A 16,530-nucleotide genomic window follows, 5' to 3' on the forward strand; every position below is an offset into this window, starting at 1 on the left:
TTTCAGCTATCTTAATTTTGAATTTAATTTTATTGCATTTGTTGAATGCTGAGACCGGTGGTCCTTTAAGTAATATTAGCCCAAAAATGTAGTAGTATTCAATTATGGGTTTCCCCACATTCATACATACACCCACAGGCTGAAACAAAGATATTATTTTCCATTAGAAAAATTAATCTCAAAGCTTCATGTTCATAAAGCCTGAAACCTCTTCTGCTGATCAGTGCAGTTTACATATGAGCTATTCTTGGTAAAAAAGGCCTTCACCTTTGGTTAATCTATCTATCTATCTATATGTTATTTGATTCCAAAACAGAAACTGATGATGGAAAATTTGCGACATTGCATACCATGTTCTTCTTGAATATCCTAAGCACCATCTGAAAATAGAAGGAAAAAAAAATGTCATTTTTCTATGCTATGATAAGATCAATGGTGCAATGGCTATACCAAGATTTTTCTTACCAAACTCCCTTGGTGTCTTGCATTTGAAGCATTCAAGCCTGCTAGCGTAATTGTGAACTCCACACCCATATCTGTCAATACAAAATTGCAGTCACATTCACTTGATAAATCAGGCATATCATCATCATCATCATTCAAATGAACACTGTGATGGGAATTTACTATCTGCTGAAACTTCCTATTATCATTGCTTGGAAAATGGAAAAGAATGCAGTATCAAGAATGTCACAAACAGAGACAATGCAGCTTATTTGTGGAATTTTATAACAAGGCCAACTCACCTGGTGCACATCCAGTCACCAGTTTTCCACCCAGGTGGGGCACTGCTTTCGGACCCCATCACAGTGTAACCACCATAGTCGGTTTTCATGGTACCACATCGATAGCAGTTTGGTCGGCTAGCGTAGTTGTGAGCTCCACAGTTCATGGCAACGCAATACCAGTCACCGGCCAAAGCTTCGGTCCTGTTGTACAAGTAAGTCGATACATCAGGGCCACCATACTTAGGATACCCGCAACGTTGGCACGCTTCTCTCTTTCTGAAATTCTGGTGTTGGCATGCTGCACACATCCAATCTCCTCCTGTCCAGCTCATTTTTTATCCCTGATAAGCCATTTTACAAACCACAAAATAAGAAAAAGAAATCAAACCCCAGTTTTTTTTTCTGGTTTTCATAAGAAAATGAAAGCAAGCTTAGATTGAAGAAGCTTACCTCCTTAGAAAATAAAGGGCTTTGAGTGAAAGAAAAGTAGTAGCTAAATCAATAAGTTTGTTAGTGCAATTGGTGATTTAGGTGTTTGGGATGGGAGGGGCTATATATACTTGTTAAAGGGCTAGGTTTTTTTTTTGGGGGGGGGTTCTTCATGGGATTCTTAAAGCTGACATTTTTTTTTCTTGGGTGTTCAGATAAAACCTAGCTAAGCTGGTCATAGTTCTGATACTTTACAGTATTCTTGGGAAGATAGGGTTAGCAGTACACTGCATGTCATATGATTGCATGTATTCATGCACGCATACTTTTTCAAAATTAAAATTCCATAACATGCAAGCATGCCTCTTTCTTTATGTGATTCCCTATCGTTATTGCTGGAAAACAATGTAAAAATATTATATTCTCTTTTCATCCATATTACTCACTAGCTATAGGTGTTATGAGGGGAAGCTCTTATTTGGATATGGAGTCTACTATTTCCCTTCATAAATAGATAAACCATTAACTCTCTTTTCTTTCAAGTCTTGTAGTTCTTTTTTCTTAATAAGGGAAAAAGGGGTTTAGGATTGTCTATAGACTTGAACACAAGACTAGTTTCAATGGAAATTTTAGTCGACTTTAAGTATTGTAAAATTTGATACTGAAATCCATCTTTAACTCAATAATTTTAACACTTCAGTCGAATTGATATTATTACTCATTTAGGTAATAATTAACATATATACTATTGCCTTATTAAATCAATAATATATTTTTATTGTTTTTATCTTTTATGTAAAATATAACACTCTAATTTTTACCTTATCATCTTTACTATTTCAGTCCAACTGCATTCAATTTTATATTATTTTTTATCATGAGTGTAGCATAATTATATATATATATATATATATATGATATTTACTTCTTAAACTAGAGGATACCTTGTTAATAGTTTAAGCATACATACATACATACATACACATATATAGGCGTATGTGCTTACAACATCACTTTATTATTAAATGGATCTATTTAATGTTTGATTCTTTTAATAGTACGAATGACGACACTTTTATTTTTTCATACTTTTATATTATTTCAAATAAAACAATTACAAATTCAATGGTCGTCCAATAATATTAAATTACGAATTTATTACTATTCCATCTATATATTTATTATTGACCAAGTTTTTTAAAAAAATTCACATAAAGTTTAATATATATTAAGTTTTAGAATCAAAATGATTGCTGAGGTGGGGTGTCCACTTGTGCAGACACGTCACGCTCCTCCCATAAAGCTGACTTGGATGAGCACGTCCAGTGCCAACTGAGGCTCATCCAACTAGAGACAGATATGTAGCTTCCATGAGTAGGCTTATGCAGTGGCGGTTAAGAAAACATTTGAGGAAAAATATATATACACATATATGCACATTGCATTTGGAATTGATTCCTTATAATGCACATGCATTGCAAAATTCCTTTTTTTTAAATTTTTTTAGTGTTTCGATTCCGCTTTCGTGCAATAATTCAAAAGCTATTTGAAGATTCATATCAATTGGAGCTTCTGCGCATACACAAAAATATCCCGTGAATGATACACATTATTTTATTTATTATTCATGATGAAGTTACACGTCTGCTTCTTTTTTATATATTTTTGGAGGATTTAGAGCTTTTATTTTAACCAAATATTTAATGATTCAATATTAGTGAGATTTATCTTATGGTTAATAATAACTCATCTAATTTAATTCTCTCTTTTGGTTGATGAGTGTATATGTGTAACATTTCTTTCGACAAGGGAATAAATGTACCCATGCACATGCACTTGCCAAATTAGGGAGTAACTTCCATTCTACTTTTCTTAATGCTTGTAATAATATTGTTGTTTGAAACATTTATTATTAGTTGATAAACAATATCGAGCTTCACTTATGAATCTAATCGCATCTTTTAACAATAAAAAATAATTTTAAATATTGCAATGTTTTAGGTTATCGTATATATGTATTTTTTTTAGATTTTATATAAAAATATTTTCAAAATAATATATTTTTTAATAATTTAACTCGGTTTATAAAAAGCATAAATTAAGCTAAACACTAGACTTATATCTGTAGTTTCCCTCTAATCACACAAAAGTGAACCTTGAAAAAAGGGGAATGTTATGGATGAATATGGTTCGCGGCGGACCGACGCTGGTGGGCTATAAGTAATTATCGGATAAAATTTTTAAAAGTAAGGTTTGCACACTGAAGTTGGGCTCCATTGCACCTGAAAAATTCCATCCTTTTTTATTTTTTATTTTTAACATATGATGTGATGAGCTGCATTTGACCTTTCATAATAAAGGCATTGCCAAGATTCTTAGAACGTCCACGAAAATCGTGTCAAAAGTTGAGAGCTAACAAACCCACACCAGATATTAAAAACAATCAATAATATAAAAGCCCTGTAAGAACAAAAAAAAATGTGTTTGCAACGAAAATTGCAATTTAAAAGGCCACTAAGAGAATATACTTGTTGATAAAAAAAAATCGGTGTAAAATTAGAGGTCATTTTAACATTAAGAGCGAAAATACATCAATTATAAGTAGCAGATTGAGAGGGAGAATAACATAGAGATGTAAGTAAGAGGAGAATTGAGGGAGAGAACGAAAAAGGTGGTGTTGGTTTTGTCTCATTTTTAAAGATGAAACTCCTGATAGGTTGATTGGTACTTTCAAAAATTTTAACTAAGTTGATAATGAAGACTTGTTCCGAAACTAATGTATGTAGGTAACAAATGATAACCATCTTTTCAATTTAAATAGTCTATTAAAAATAACAGCTTAACAATGTATAATCTGACAAAAATTTCTTATGTAATCATACTAGTAGGTGATGACTATGGTAGATGAGTGTCGGTCTCTATTGCTTACATGGTAAACATGTTGAACTCCAAATAGTCATATAGTCATAAACGTTACTTGTTTGGCATAATTTTATATTTTAAGTAGACATGATGAATATTCCCTCAAAGGGAAAATACCTTAGAACAACAGCCATGGAGTCCAGCTTTATTCTCTACATGTCACTGTTTTAATTTTTGGGAAAAAGAAGAAGAAGAAAAGGGTCCATTTCCCTTCAATAATACTTGAGAGAATCCACCTTCATTACTAGCAGTTGGTTTTCAAATTTGTATATTCTCTTCCCCACCCTTTTGCTTCACCACATGACTTAAAATATATTCAATCCTTAAGTATACGCGTTGCGGTGGACATTTCACATTCCATAAAAAATTGAAATATTTTTCACCCTATTTTCATAATAATCACACCATTTTAAAAAAAGTGAGAAAATGACTAGTAATCTCAGCATCTATCTATCTCCTGATTTTGGCACCAATTATTGTACGAGATTAACTAGTGATTGTCAATCCACGTGCTGTTAAAAGATCTGAAATAAAGTTGGAATTTCTGAAGAGATTGGATTTGGATGGTTAAATCCTACTGCTCCATTAAATTATCTTCCATTAACCTCGTTTCAGCCAATTGCCTTTTTACATGCACCATTCTTTTAAGCTGATTAGAATATCAATTACCACACCAAAGCTCTCCGATAGAAATCTTTCGGGGATTTCAATGTCTTCCGAGTCATTGTTTGTGAATTAAGTTATTCTAATATTTTATTTTACCTTTTCATGAAATATGTGAAAAAATTAGAATGAAATAAGCCTAAAATTATTTTTGTCAAGTTTTGTTAATACAAAATTCTTATTTCAACTCATACTATTCCATTGAAAAGAAAATTAAAAGAGAGGCATATCATTTTGTTATTTTATCAATATGAATGGTTGAACTTTTTTTCCTAGAGATTTTGAAATTTTGATTTTTAAGTTTGTGAGATTTGATTTATTTTGATTTTTACTTATTTTTTATATTTAATACAAATATTTAGGCTTGTTGAATATAAGTTGTGTATTTCATAGCTTAAAAGATTTACCTTGTTGATTAGAATATTTAAATATTTAACTATTCTAATATTGTAACAAATAGTATGATCCAATTCATGTTATGCGTATATATAATCTAAACTAATAAACCCTCCTTGTGCATGTTTGTTGACTAGAATTGAGTATCTTTAATTTTTAATGCTATTAATAAATTAAATCCTAAATGTTTAGTTATAGGATCATCAATATTTTGCTATAAGTCAAGCCATCAAGAATTTACTTGAATTTCCTTGGATGGTTAAGATAGAACATATTTTCAGAGAGTGTAATAGGGTTGCTGATGGTTTGACTTCAATGGTGTTTTCAAGACCGTTGGATAGATATATTTTCATGCAACCGCCGGATGAAATGCTCAAATTACTGCACGATAATTATTCTGGAATGACTTGACCTTACTTGGTGTAGTTATGGTTTATTCCTTCCTCTTGTACCAAAAAAAAATATTTTGTTAGGAGCAATGTGCTATAACTAAAATTAATTTATTAAAAAATATTATATTTATCTTTATATTCATGATTTCTTAAACATTTATTATGATAGTTTAAATTTAAATTTTAAAAGTCTTACATTTTTTAGTTATTTTTTACTATTGAAATAAAAGACTAATTTACCATTAAATGTCAAGAAAAATATTTATGGGACTAGGCCAATTAAATAAAAATTGATGGGAATGGGCCAATTTTTGAAAAACACTTCCAGCTGGAAGCTTTTTCAGGTGATACGCAAAAAAGTGCTTCAGCTGGAAGCTCTTTCCGCCATTTTTCACCAAAAGAGCTTCCAGCAAAAAGCTCTTTTGCCTTGATCATTGGGGGAACAGAACTTGCTACTAAAAGCGCTTTTGTTGATTTGGCAGAAAGGACTTGCTGTTGGAAGCACTTTTGTTGAAAAATAATAGTAAGAGCTTCCAGTTAAAAGCATTTTTCTATAGATCACCTGAAAAAGCTTCCGGCTGGAAATATTTTTCAAAAATTAATCCTGTAATATTTTATTTTTTTAGCATTTATGAATAAAGTAGTTGAAATAAAATTATCATTAATCTTTATAGATACCATCTACGTATATAAAAAATAAAATTTTAATTTTATTGATCTGAATGCTTATCAAATTTAAGTCTCCAACCTCCATAAAAAAATGATGCTTCTGTGAGATTAGTGAAAGCTACTCTATCAGCAAGATATTGCCTACATTTATAGCATCCATGGCAGTCAAACAAACATTCGTTGAGCGGTAAGGTTCCATCACTTTCATAGTTGCGAAAAGGATTCGCATATTGGAAGTCCTAAATCAAATATTGTAAGTGTCCAAAAGACAACAATACCATATTGGGCTTTCGAACCCAAATCACAAACCAGACATATTGCTAACCATAAATAATATAACAGAATAACCCTGAAACATCACTGGTTTTGTTTTATGTTATTTTAGAAAAATCCAAGGTGGACTTGGAATCTGAATATAAACTAGAAAGCCATTAAAACCTCGTGCTAGCTATGTAAGCTAATACCCAAAGCCCCTGCAAACCAGCCAACTCTTATTACATGAGTTACCAGACACAGAAACCGATCCAAATGCAAAGGGTATAAAACTTCTTGTAATAAAAAACCATCTTTATTTATATATACAAATACAAGTCTCCCCGCCCAACCCCCCCCCCCTTTTCTTTAGCCAACTGAATGGTAATATAATTATGGCTTACATGTTGAGTTTAAATTAAAACCAGCTCAAATACATGCTTCCATATTGTTAGGAGCATGCTTGAAGGAGTTCTTCCGTGCCGTAGCCAAAACAGTCTTGTCTGCAACTATAAAATAAGCAGCTCCTGCCGCTGTGGAGATGATGAGAGCTTGTGCGGTATGATTAAGATTGGCTTTTGCCCAAGGCAGCATCCTTACACTAGCTAGCTGCATATGCATGGTACTGTTACCATTTAATCATCAATCACTAAGAAAAAAAAAGGATCTAATGTGGGATATTGTCCATCGTATACTTACAGTCGGAATTGCAGTGGCAATGGTAGCAACAATGGCTGCCTTAGCTCCAGCAACCACGCCCTCTGATGGTGCCAAAGAAGAAACAGATCTTCATTTAAGTTACCTTTTCGTTTAAATAAGTAAACCAGTAGAGTAAAATAGTGTTTATACTTACCATGAGAGCAGCGCTTTGCCAAGGCCAGCTTTTGGTCAAGGGAAGCCAAGGTAGCAGATTGAGCCACATTTTTAGCCATTATGAAGTAAATATGATGACAATCAAATGAAACAAGTTGAAGAGGAAATTAGAAAGTGTAAGTATGATTGTGAATGTTTTGATGAAGAGATTGTAATTAGTGAATGGGTATTTATAAGGGGAAAATGTGTTATGGAGTGGGTGTGAGATACAAAAGGGACTGTGCCTCGGGTGTTGAGGGGAGTGTTTGATGGTTTCCTCCAATTCCAGCGTCAGAGACTCTTGTTTTTTCACTTGGATTTCTGATATTGTCGGTTCGGCCCCTTGCTCATGCACTGTTCCCTATAATATGTAAAAGGAATTTTATTAATGCTGAAAAGAAATATTATTTTAATTCACACCTTATATATTATTACACTATGGTACATTTGTGATTAAATGAAAATAATATTAAGTAAAATTTTGGTTTGAAAGGTTAAATTCAATAAAGTTCAAATTTTAAATATATATGAGTATTTTGTTCAGCTTATATAAAAGACAGAATATATTTAAAATAATATAATTTATTTTATAAAAAATATAAAGTGGGTTTAATTTTGTCTAATAAAACTTTAATTATTATGGAAAATAACATCTTATTTCTATACTTAATTAAGTTTTAACAATTTATAAATAAATTCTACGCAATTATGGATAAAGATCCCAACAAAAAAAGCATGGACGGTGGAGTAGAAAGAGATCACGTGGAGCCGACAGCTTGTAATGAGATGATTTTAAAATGAAATTGGAGATGAAACTTGTTATTGGCAAATTCCAAGAAGATAGCCCAGCGGGGAAGATGTTGGGCTTGTTTTACTTTCTGTGTAGAAGAATGCAGAGCTGGAATTAGTTTTTTTTATTATTAAAATTGTAATAAAATATTTATTAATATTTCATGTATTTTTATTATTTAAATTGAATTTAGGCTAAATTAAGACAAATTAAAGTGTGATTCAACCCAAGTAGGAACAGGTTTATTAGGTTGACCTGACTACCGACTCTATGAATGGTCTAACAATAATTAAGGTAGAGATACTTAGAGGTTGGTTTAAAATGTTTAGGATTTTGATTAAATATAATTACTTGATATAAAGAATGTAATATATTCTCTCAATTAATGTTAAAACTCACTTGTAAATCAATAATATCAAATAAGAGTAATGTGAAGAGGGTATTATCAAAGAGGTGCAGCAAATAGCCTTGCCGTAGCTCTACCTAAAACCGGTATACAACTTGATTACGCTTTATCTGGTACTTTTGGGTGGATTTTCTTATATTAATTGTTACTTTTATATTGGGTTCTTGATTTAATATTTTGCTGTAGTTTTTAATATAGATGACTCGTTTTGTTTTTATGTTATTTTAAAGCTTCACATGGATAAAATGGCATGATATTTTAATGATCCGAAATCCAAGATGAAATTGGGGAGCATATGATTTGGAGAAAGCAATTAAAGTTCATTAGGCCAATCTAAGCTTAAAACCTTGTGCTATTTAAGCAAACCAGCCAACTTTTATTAAATGAGTTGATTTCAAGGATGGTATGCCTTCATGCAAAGGACTACTGGTGAAAACTGGATGGATGGAAGTGAATTTTCTTAGTCCATACTTGTAAATAGAAACCATCTTTTATTTATATATATACAGATAGGATGGATATTACATAGCAGCTGAAGCTAATAGCTTCTACGGATACAAATACAACTCTCCCCACCCAGTCTTTTATAGCCAACTGAATGGTAATAATCATGGCGTTCATGCCGAGTTTAAATCAGCCAACTCAAATTCATGCTTCCTTGTTAGGAGCCTGCTTGAAGGAGTTCTTCCGTGCCGTAGCCAAAACGGTCTTGTCTGCAACTATAAAATAAGCAGCTCCGGCCGCTGCAATGGAATAGAAACTTCATTAACAAAAGGATTTTATTATTACTAAAAAACAAGATCTCGAGCTGATGGTAAAAGGATGATTGATGAAAACCAGTGGAGATGATGAGAGCTTGTGCAGTGTGATTAAGATTAGCTCTTGCCCAAGGCAACATCCTTACACTAGCTAGCTGCATATTCATGTCAAGACAAGGGATAGAAATGTTACCAATTAATCATCACTAAGAAAAGAAAAAAATGATCTAATATGGGATATTGTCTTTCGCATACTTACAGTTGGAATTGCGGTGGCAATGGTAGCAACAACGGCGGCCTTAGCTCCAGCAACCACACCCTCTGATGATGCAAAATAAGAAACAGTGTTTATACTTTAGTATTAATATATTTCATTTAAATCAAATTAAACCTAAAGCTATTATTATCACTAACCCTTTAAAAATTTTGAAGAAAGCTGAAAGGAAAAGAGAAACTTACCATGAGAACAGCGTTTAGCCATGGCCAGCTTTTGGTCAAGGGAAGCCAAGGTAGCAGATTGAGCAACATTTTTAGCCATTATGAATGAAATATGATGATAATCAGAGGAAACAAAATGGAAATGATAATGAAACTAGTTTAAGAGGAAATTAAGGAAGTGTATACATGTGATTGTGAAGGGTTTGATGAAGAGAACGTGAGAAGTGGATGGGTATTTATAAGGGGGAAATTACAGTATAAAATGGGGTATGGGAGTGGCTTAGATACAAAAGGGACTGTGCCTCAGGTGTTGGGAGTGGCTTAGATACAAAAGGGTCTGTGCCTCAGGTGTTGGGGGTGGAGAGTTTGATGGTTTCGCTTCAATTCCAGCGGTCAGAGACGCTTGTTTTCACTTGGATTACAGATATTGTCAGTTCGGTCCTGTTTACTTTACTCTCCTACTGTTCCCTATATTATGTAAGGAGGAATCTAAATAATAATAAAACTAAATCTTGTGGGGAAAATAGACCACGTCACAAAATAGAATTGGAAGGTGGTTTTCCAGTTTTTTTAATACATACCCTAAATTACTTGTCATCCATCAAACTCCAAGTATTCACGTAATCCCACTCAAGTTTATATTTTTCAAATTACGGATGATAGCTAAATTAAAATTAAGTCGACTCATTATTTTAAATTTAAATATAATTATAAATGAATTTAATAAGAGTTAGGCATTTAATGGAAATCTACCACTTCATGTTTTTTCAAACATCATTAAATCAATTTTGTTTAATAATAAATTGAATAAATAATAATAGCAATTTTTGTTCAACTAAAATTAAGATTTGTGGTAAGGCGACTTAGAATTTAGAATGGTATGGTTTATGATTTTAGGAAAAGGGTTTGATTAAGATTTATGATCTAAACAGATGTAGGATTTTATTAAAAATAGATTAATTTTAGAGTTAAAATAGTAATAAAAGTTAATTTAATGTTTATTTATGTATCATATTTGATAACTTACAACGAGCCACAAGAATAAAAAATAATTGAAGGACTTGTTCATAAATACTCAATATAGTTATTTATACATTCTAAAATATATATTATTAGATGGTCAAAATTCTAAGTTAAATTCATTTAGCAAATTTATTATAATAATTGACTGAATTTTAACTCAATTAATTGTTAATAGTGCAGGAAAATGTATATCCCTATTTAAAGATTGAATTATAAATAGTTATATGCGTTGAATTATATCAGATATTAATATTGTTTGAAAAACTTACCTGACGGAATCTATCATTTAAATGGAAATATGTAAATAAGCCACGTGGCAGACTTTGAACATATTCAGATTTTCTTAAAGAGCATTTAGTTGGTTTTACTTTGCATAATAAAGATGGAATGCAAAGGGCAATTAGAAGGAAGAAACCATTATAAAACAGTGGGCATTGAAAATTGGTGACCTGCGCACATTATCAAATGGTGGTTGGTGATTTCACATACAATACGCAGAAACCCATACAACTTTTTTCAAACTCCTTTTTCCTTTTTACTCATAATGTTTGATTGCAGTAGCCCAATGCTTTCCACAATACCATGGGTACCCCACCTAACCTTAGAGCAAAGGTGTATCTTAGATCATCTATAGTTTTTTAGATTTTAAATTTATATATTTTCATATCTTGAGTTGGGCTGGAGTGCCCATGAGATCGGACCACGTGTCCTGGAAAACACATGGGATTGGGATTGCTGCTCACTCTCTGCCTATGAGACCGACAGACATCAGCTCCAATACACACAGGTAAATGGTAAGACAAAGAAGCAACATGCAAAACGTTGGATGGGGGGGTTGGTGTTGTAGTTCATAGTTTTAGGGTTGAGTGGGTGGCCACTGCTGGGGTTTTCATTCACCACATGCATTGAATTCATTATAATTTCACAATCATAATTGCTTTTCTTTTAAATTACTTATCAATTTTATGATTTGAGCATTAAAATAGAACTTTCATAAAGGGTTAGAATGCAGGTATATTTGGCTAAAAAGGAAGAAAATAACATTTTTTATATATATAATTTTTATTATGGTTTATCAAATCTATTCAAATAATAAAATTACTAAAAAATTAAATTTCAATATTAATTTAATTTTTCATTAAATAAGGCCTAATGTATCGATAGTGCTTTAACCCATGATTAAGATATATAAATTTATTAACCAATATTTTACTTAATAATTTTTTTCATAAAAAATATATGTACATGTACTTATAAATTTCCTAGATTTTTAGCTTCAAGTAAAAAGAGTGGAAAAGGCCCAATCTATAGCCCAACCTTGGAAGCCTAATACATATGTTTAAGCCTAGGCCCATATTTTGTTTGGGCTTTTGGAGTATCATGAATTTGTAAGTTTAACAGTGTGTCTGAAAAAATGAAGTTGGCATGATTTAAGGCCAAGACAAAAAGAAAAAGATAAAGATTAAAGCTTTATGAAGTCGAGGTTTTCCTTTTAACTAGTCCAAAGAAAAAACAAAATTTCTCGACTTGTCGATGAAAAAGTTCTTAACAAAGAAGATTATTCAAACTTTTTTGGCCTTTTGCATATTAGCACGAGAAAAAGGGGGCAATTAAGCAAGCAATTCTTATTTTCTTAAAAGTATGAGTAAAGCAATGTTTAGTCATAAATTAAGGAAAGCAAACAAAAGCACAACTCTGTTTATAGGAATATTCTCTCTCTTTTTTTCCTAATTTTTCCATGTCTATTTTATTGTTTATATTAGGATTGAAACATTAATTCAACAAATTACATGATTTTAAACTGATTTTTTACTTCAAATTTATCTAAATAACTCAACTCGAAAAATAAAAATCTCACAAAATTTCACCAAGACATCAATGCCTTCACAAAGCAAGCAAGCACAACAAGCTGCCAAAGAGTATGTGCAACAAGTATTCCAGTAAATACTTTCGATTAACACTAACATCGAATGATTGCAACTCTGAGTACAATTCATGGTGATTATAAATTCTTAGGTAACTCTAAATTACTTGAAAGTTTCATTGGACCATTAAATTTGAAAGTTCTAAGGAGTTAAACTCTATAAAATCTTAATCCACTGACCTCTTTGGTGATTTTGTGCGCTTTGATGTGCAACCTGTTACATGTGGATGTTCTTCTCAATAGTTCTGTTTCTAAAGTTTAAGCCTACAATATCTCCTTAAAAATACAATATATCTTACTATTACACTAGTTAGAAAGATTCCCTTTTATTAATAGATTCTCTACTTATCTGTATCAATTGTTTTGATTTTCTGTTAGTGTCGGTTTAATTTCCAGTTTTGTTAAAGGTGAGCATGAATATATGAGAAAATTGGAATGCTAGATTAGAGATAACGATGTCACTTTCGCCATGCAACAAACACACAGAAAGCATCAAGTGGGGGTTGATGTTGAAGTTGAAGTTGAAGTTAAAAGAGGAAAGCTCACTCGCGTGCTTCTGCAAGCTGACGCCTCACCGGTCCCCCTCAACCCCAGTCCCAATATTCCATATCAAATGGGTCTCACCAATTTGGCTTTGCCTGTCTGTATCTATTCAATGTTGAAACCAAAGTCCTACCTTATTATTAACCTGTTGACTCACACACACACATATATTCCTCTACAAAGTTCTGACCCATTTCATTAAAATTTGACTTATCCTTAATGAACCCACGAATTGTATAAAAATATACTGAAAAACAGTGAACAACTTGAATCCATCCTTCTAGTAGTACTTTAGGCAGGTTTGCAGTATCATAAATTCTTATTACCTAATGTTCTATTCTACCTCGAAATTTACAAATAGGGTTTAAAATCATGAATTGCATCTAAATTTTATTATATATAAAAAGGGAGTCAAATTATCACTCTTCTCGATGTGGTTAAAGTTTGATTAGTATATAAATGAGTTAAATTAAAATACATTATTTTATTTACTTTTATATTTCTTGATTATGGTGGTATTATCCAACCACATTCTAATAATCATGAAAGTGGTCCACATGATATTTAATCTATTTATTTCTTTTTCTATGTTTCTCACCAATATTTTCGACTTTGCAAACTTCCTCTCCTCCCATTTCTTATTAAATCATCATTGTATCAATGGATTAAATAATATTATGTTAAAAGTTCATTTTATTAAAACGATAAATTACGTTAATAGTCACTCAACTATTTTTTTTTGTTATCAACTATTTAACATAAAATGAAAACATCCAAAAGTCTAATATAATTGAGTGACAAAAAAATTATTAATAGTTGAGTAATTTTTAATAATTTTATAATTAAGTGAAAAATGTTAATAATTAAATAATTATCAGTGTAATTTTAACCATATTAAAATAACACAATTTAACTTTGAATGGATAAATGATGGAAGGGGAGATTCATTGCTCCAATGAATTTGTTTAAAAAAATTCACTGTTATTATTGCTTTTGTTTGGGGCAGGAAAACATGATTGATAATTTGTCCTTTTTATTATAGTTTTTCTTACCTTTGATCCGTGAAAGGACATGTGAATGCGTGACTATGAAAGTGCTCATTTTATGTAAAAAAAAAAAAAAAGCAAAGAAAAGTGGTGGAATTGATAGAGAAAAAAAGTTGCAAAGGAAAGCCTCAGTTGTTAAAATTCTTCATTTAAAAATATTATTTTTACCATCATTGACAAGTAGTCATCATAATTGTCACCACATGAAGTTCATAGATTTCTCATGGAATCACATTGGGACAATTATGGGATCCCTTCCTTTTACACGTAAGCTCTAGATATATTAATGGAAAAATACATAAAAATAAATTAAATGTTAAAATTAATTCAAACCATAGAAACAATTAGAAGCTTACAATATCTTCTTTTTTTTTGAAAAGAAAAGAAAAGAAAACTCTCTCATTAGCAAGTAAAACAGCTCTTTGTTTTGGTGTAATACATGATTTTAATTTACATTTTTAGAGTTAGAAATAGTCAAAATGACGAGGGATTTGATATGGGGCATCTCTTTCTTGTTTGCTTAGCTTCGGAATATGAACTCTGCTACTCCTAACCTTGTAAAGATCACTGGGGACTTCAGGTGGCCGTACTGATCTAATGAGAGCCCAATTCACCCCTTTGAAGAATTCATGCCTTTTGATTTCGACAGATCCTTTCATGCTTCCAATTCTCTTCTTTGGATTCTTCACTAGAAGCTTGCTGATGAGATCTTGAACTTTGACCATATCTTCAAACTCTTTGCCGCTTTTAACACTGATTCTCGGGAAGCTTAATGGCTGTTTAAGGATGTTAATCAGTGTTTTCTCATTGTTTTCGCCTTTGAAAGGCGTCCTCCCGTACAGCATTTCATACAAAAACACCCCAAGTGTCCACCAATCTACAGCGCTGCCATGGCCTTGCCCTGATATCACTTCTGGGGCTAAGTATTCGTGGGTACCAACGAAGGACTTGGACTTAGCATTGAGTGGTTCAGCCACCAATTCAGGACCAACTTCTTGGGCGGCGGCGCTACTATCAGCTTGTTCTGTAATTGTTGTGACCCTAGAACCTTTCTTTTTCCTGTTGGAAGATGAGAAACAAGACAGCACCGGTTGCATGGGGGAAGCACATGAAGGTGTCAAGCAAAAGTTATCGTCATCTTCATTGTCTTCCAAGTTGGGCTTACTACGCCTTAACAGCTTGGGAACGACATCACATTTGAAGGAAAGATCGAAATCCGAAAGCATAATATGCCCATCTTCTCTAACCAAAACATTCTCTGGTTTCAAGTCCCTGTAAACAATGCCCATCATGTGCAGATACTCTAGTGCTAAAAGTATCTCAGCAGCGTAAAACCTGCATTGTGTTACAATAGATTATATAATTAATTATAGACCTTAAGTCGGTGAACCATTACTTGAATAAATAAACATAACATGGAATTAATGATCATTAAATTAATAATAAGATCATAAGCTTACTTAGCAGATGAAATATTGAAACGCTTTCCGGGTTGGCGTTGCCTGGCAACATACAGGTCTCCACCAGGGCAATACTCCATGACCAAGCAAGAGTAATGAGAAGCCTCGAACTCAGCATACAAAGTGGGTACAAATGGATGATCAAGCATACCCAGGATCTCTTTCTCCATGTCAGCTCTCTGCAACTTCTTCCTTATAGCCAGCGCTTCTCTATCCACCACTTTCATGGCGTAAAAACACTGGGGCAAACCAACCACGGGGTTCCTTATCTGGCAAAGGTAAACATTCCCTATGTCACCGCTTCCCAGCCTACGCAAAAGCCGAAAATGGTCGAGCCCGACTTTGCCTTTGGCTCTCTTGAGTCGCTTCATGGCTTCCCAAGCTGCCTGGTTCGCCTTGTGCGGCTTATGAGAGGTGTAGAGAGAAGTTTCAACGGAACAAAGAGAAACCGAGCTCCGGCGACTACCGAAGCTAAGATTGCTCATCCAGCTACGGCTGGAGTCAGGTACGGTGATCGATGAGGAGCTGCTGTCGTAGTCGGATTCATCTCTGGTTATTATGGCCGCTGCCATTGTTGTTGTTGTAGCATGTAACAGTGATGATAGTAATGAGATATCTATATCTATATATATATATGAGAAGCTTATAATGTTTTTTTGTAAGGGTTTTCTCTTTTGCTGCTTTCTCAGGCTTTTTATATACAAAAACACTGTGCCATGAAATTTGTAATGCCTTGATCGAAGAAAGTTACAAAGCCTTGCTTTTTCCTCTAATTGAGGCTTGTAAGATTAATAACTATTATTTAAAGTGAGTATAAGTTTTATGTGGTCGACTAAACG

The 16,530-nt window shown here is 32.6% G+C and overlaps 4 protein-coding genes across 4 annotated transcripts; all 4 read right to left on the reverse strand.

Annotated features, from left to right (window-relative positions):
• Positions 1–75: 75 nt before the first annotated feature.
• Positions 76–1,388, reverse strand: LOC105770536 (RNA-binding protein involved in heterochromatin assembly dri1). Its single transcript, XM_012591779.2, has 4 exons — positions 1,179–1,388; positions 747–1,069; positions 466–536; positions 76–380 (listed from the first exon to the last, which is right to left on the reverse strand). The coding sequence occupies exons 2-4, from the start codon at positions 1,058–1,060 to the stop codon at positions 370–372; spliced, it is 396 nt and encodes a 131-aa protein (XP_012447233.1). The 5' UTR covers positions 1,061–1,069; positions 1,179–1,388; the 3' UTR covers positions 76–369.
• Positions 1,389–6,572: 5,184 nt separating this feature from the next.
• Positions 6,573–7,464, reverse strand: LOC105767452 (early nodulin-93). The gene is made up of 3 exons (XM_012586998.2): positions 7,305–7,464; positions 7,151–7,212; positions 6,573–7,060 (listed from the first exon to the last, which is right to left on the reverse strand). The coding sequence occupies exons 1-3, from the start codon at positions 7,381–7,383 to the stop codon at positions 6,881–6,883; spliced, it is 321 nt and encodes a 106-aa protein (XP_012442452.1). The 5' UTR covers positions 7,384–7,464; the 3' UTR covers positions 6,573–6,880.
• A 1,503-nt stretch (positions 7,465–8,967) lies between these two features.
• LOC105771158 (early nodulin-93) lies at positions 8,968–10,127 on the reverse strand. Its single transcript, XM_012592569.2, has 4 exons — positions 9,717–10,127; positions 9,517–9,578; positions 9,337–9,412; positions 8,968–9,242 (listed from the first exon to the last, which is right to left on the reverse strand). The coding sequence occupies exons 1-4, from the start codon at positions 9,793–9,795 to the stop codon at positions 9,148–9,150; spliced, it is 312 nt and encodes a 103-aa protein (XP_012448023.1). The 5' UTR covers positions 9,796–10,127; the 3' UTR covers positions 8,968–9,147.
• Positions 10,128–14,530: 4,403 nt separating this feature from the next.
• Positions 14,531–16,457, reverse strand: LOC105770614 (protein kinase PINOID 2). The gene is made up of 2 exons (XM_012591890.2): positions 15,692–16,457; positions 14,531–15,566 (listed from the first exon to the last, which is right to left on the reverse strand). Exons 1-2 carry the CDS (start codon positions 16,261–16,263, stop codon positions 14,696–14,698), a joined length of 1,443 nt encoding a protein of 480 aa, XP_012447344.1. The 5' UTR covers positions 16,264–16,457; the 3' UTR covers positions 14,531–14,695.
• Positions 16,458–16,530: the final 73 nt, after the last annotated feature.

The sequence above is a fragment of the Gossypium raimondii genome, chromosome 5 (assembly GCF_025698545.1).
Source record: "Gossypium raimondii isolate GPD5lz chromosome 5, ASM2569854v1, whole genome shotgun sequence".
Taxonomy (NCBI): domain Eukaryota; kingdom Viridiplantae; phylum Streptophyta; class Magnoliopsida; order Malvales; family Malvaceae; genus Gossypium; species Gossypium raimondii.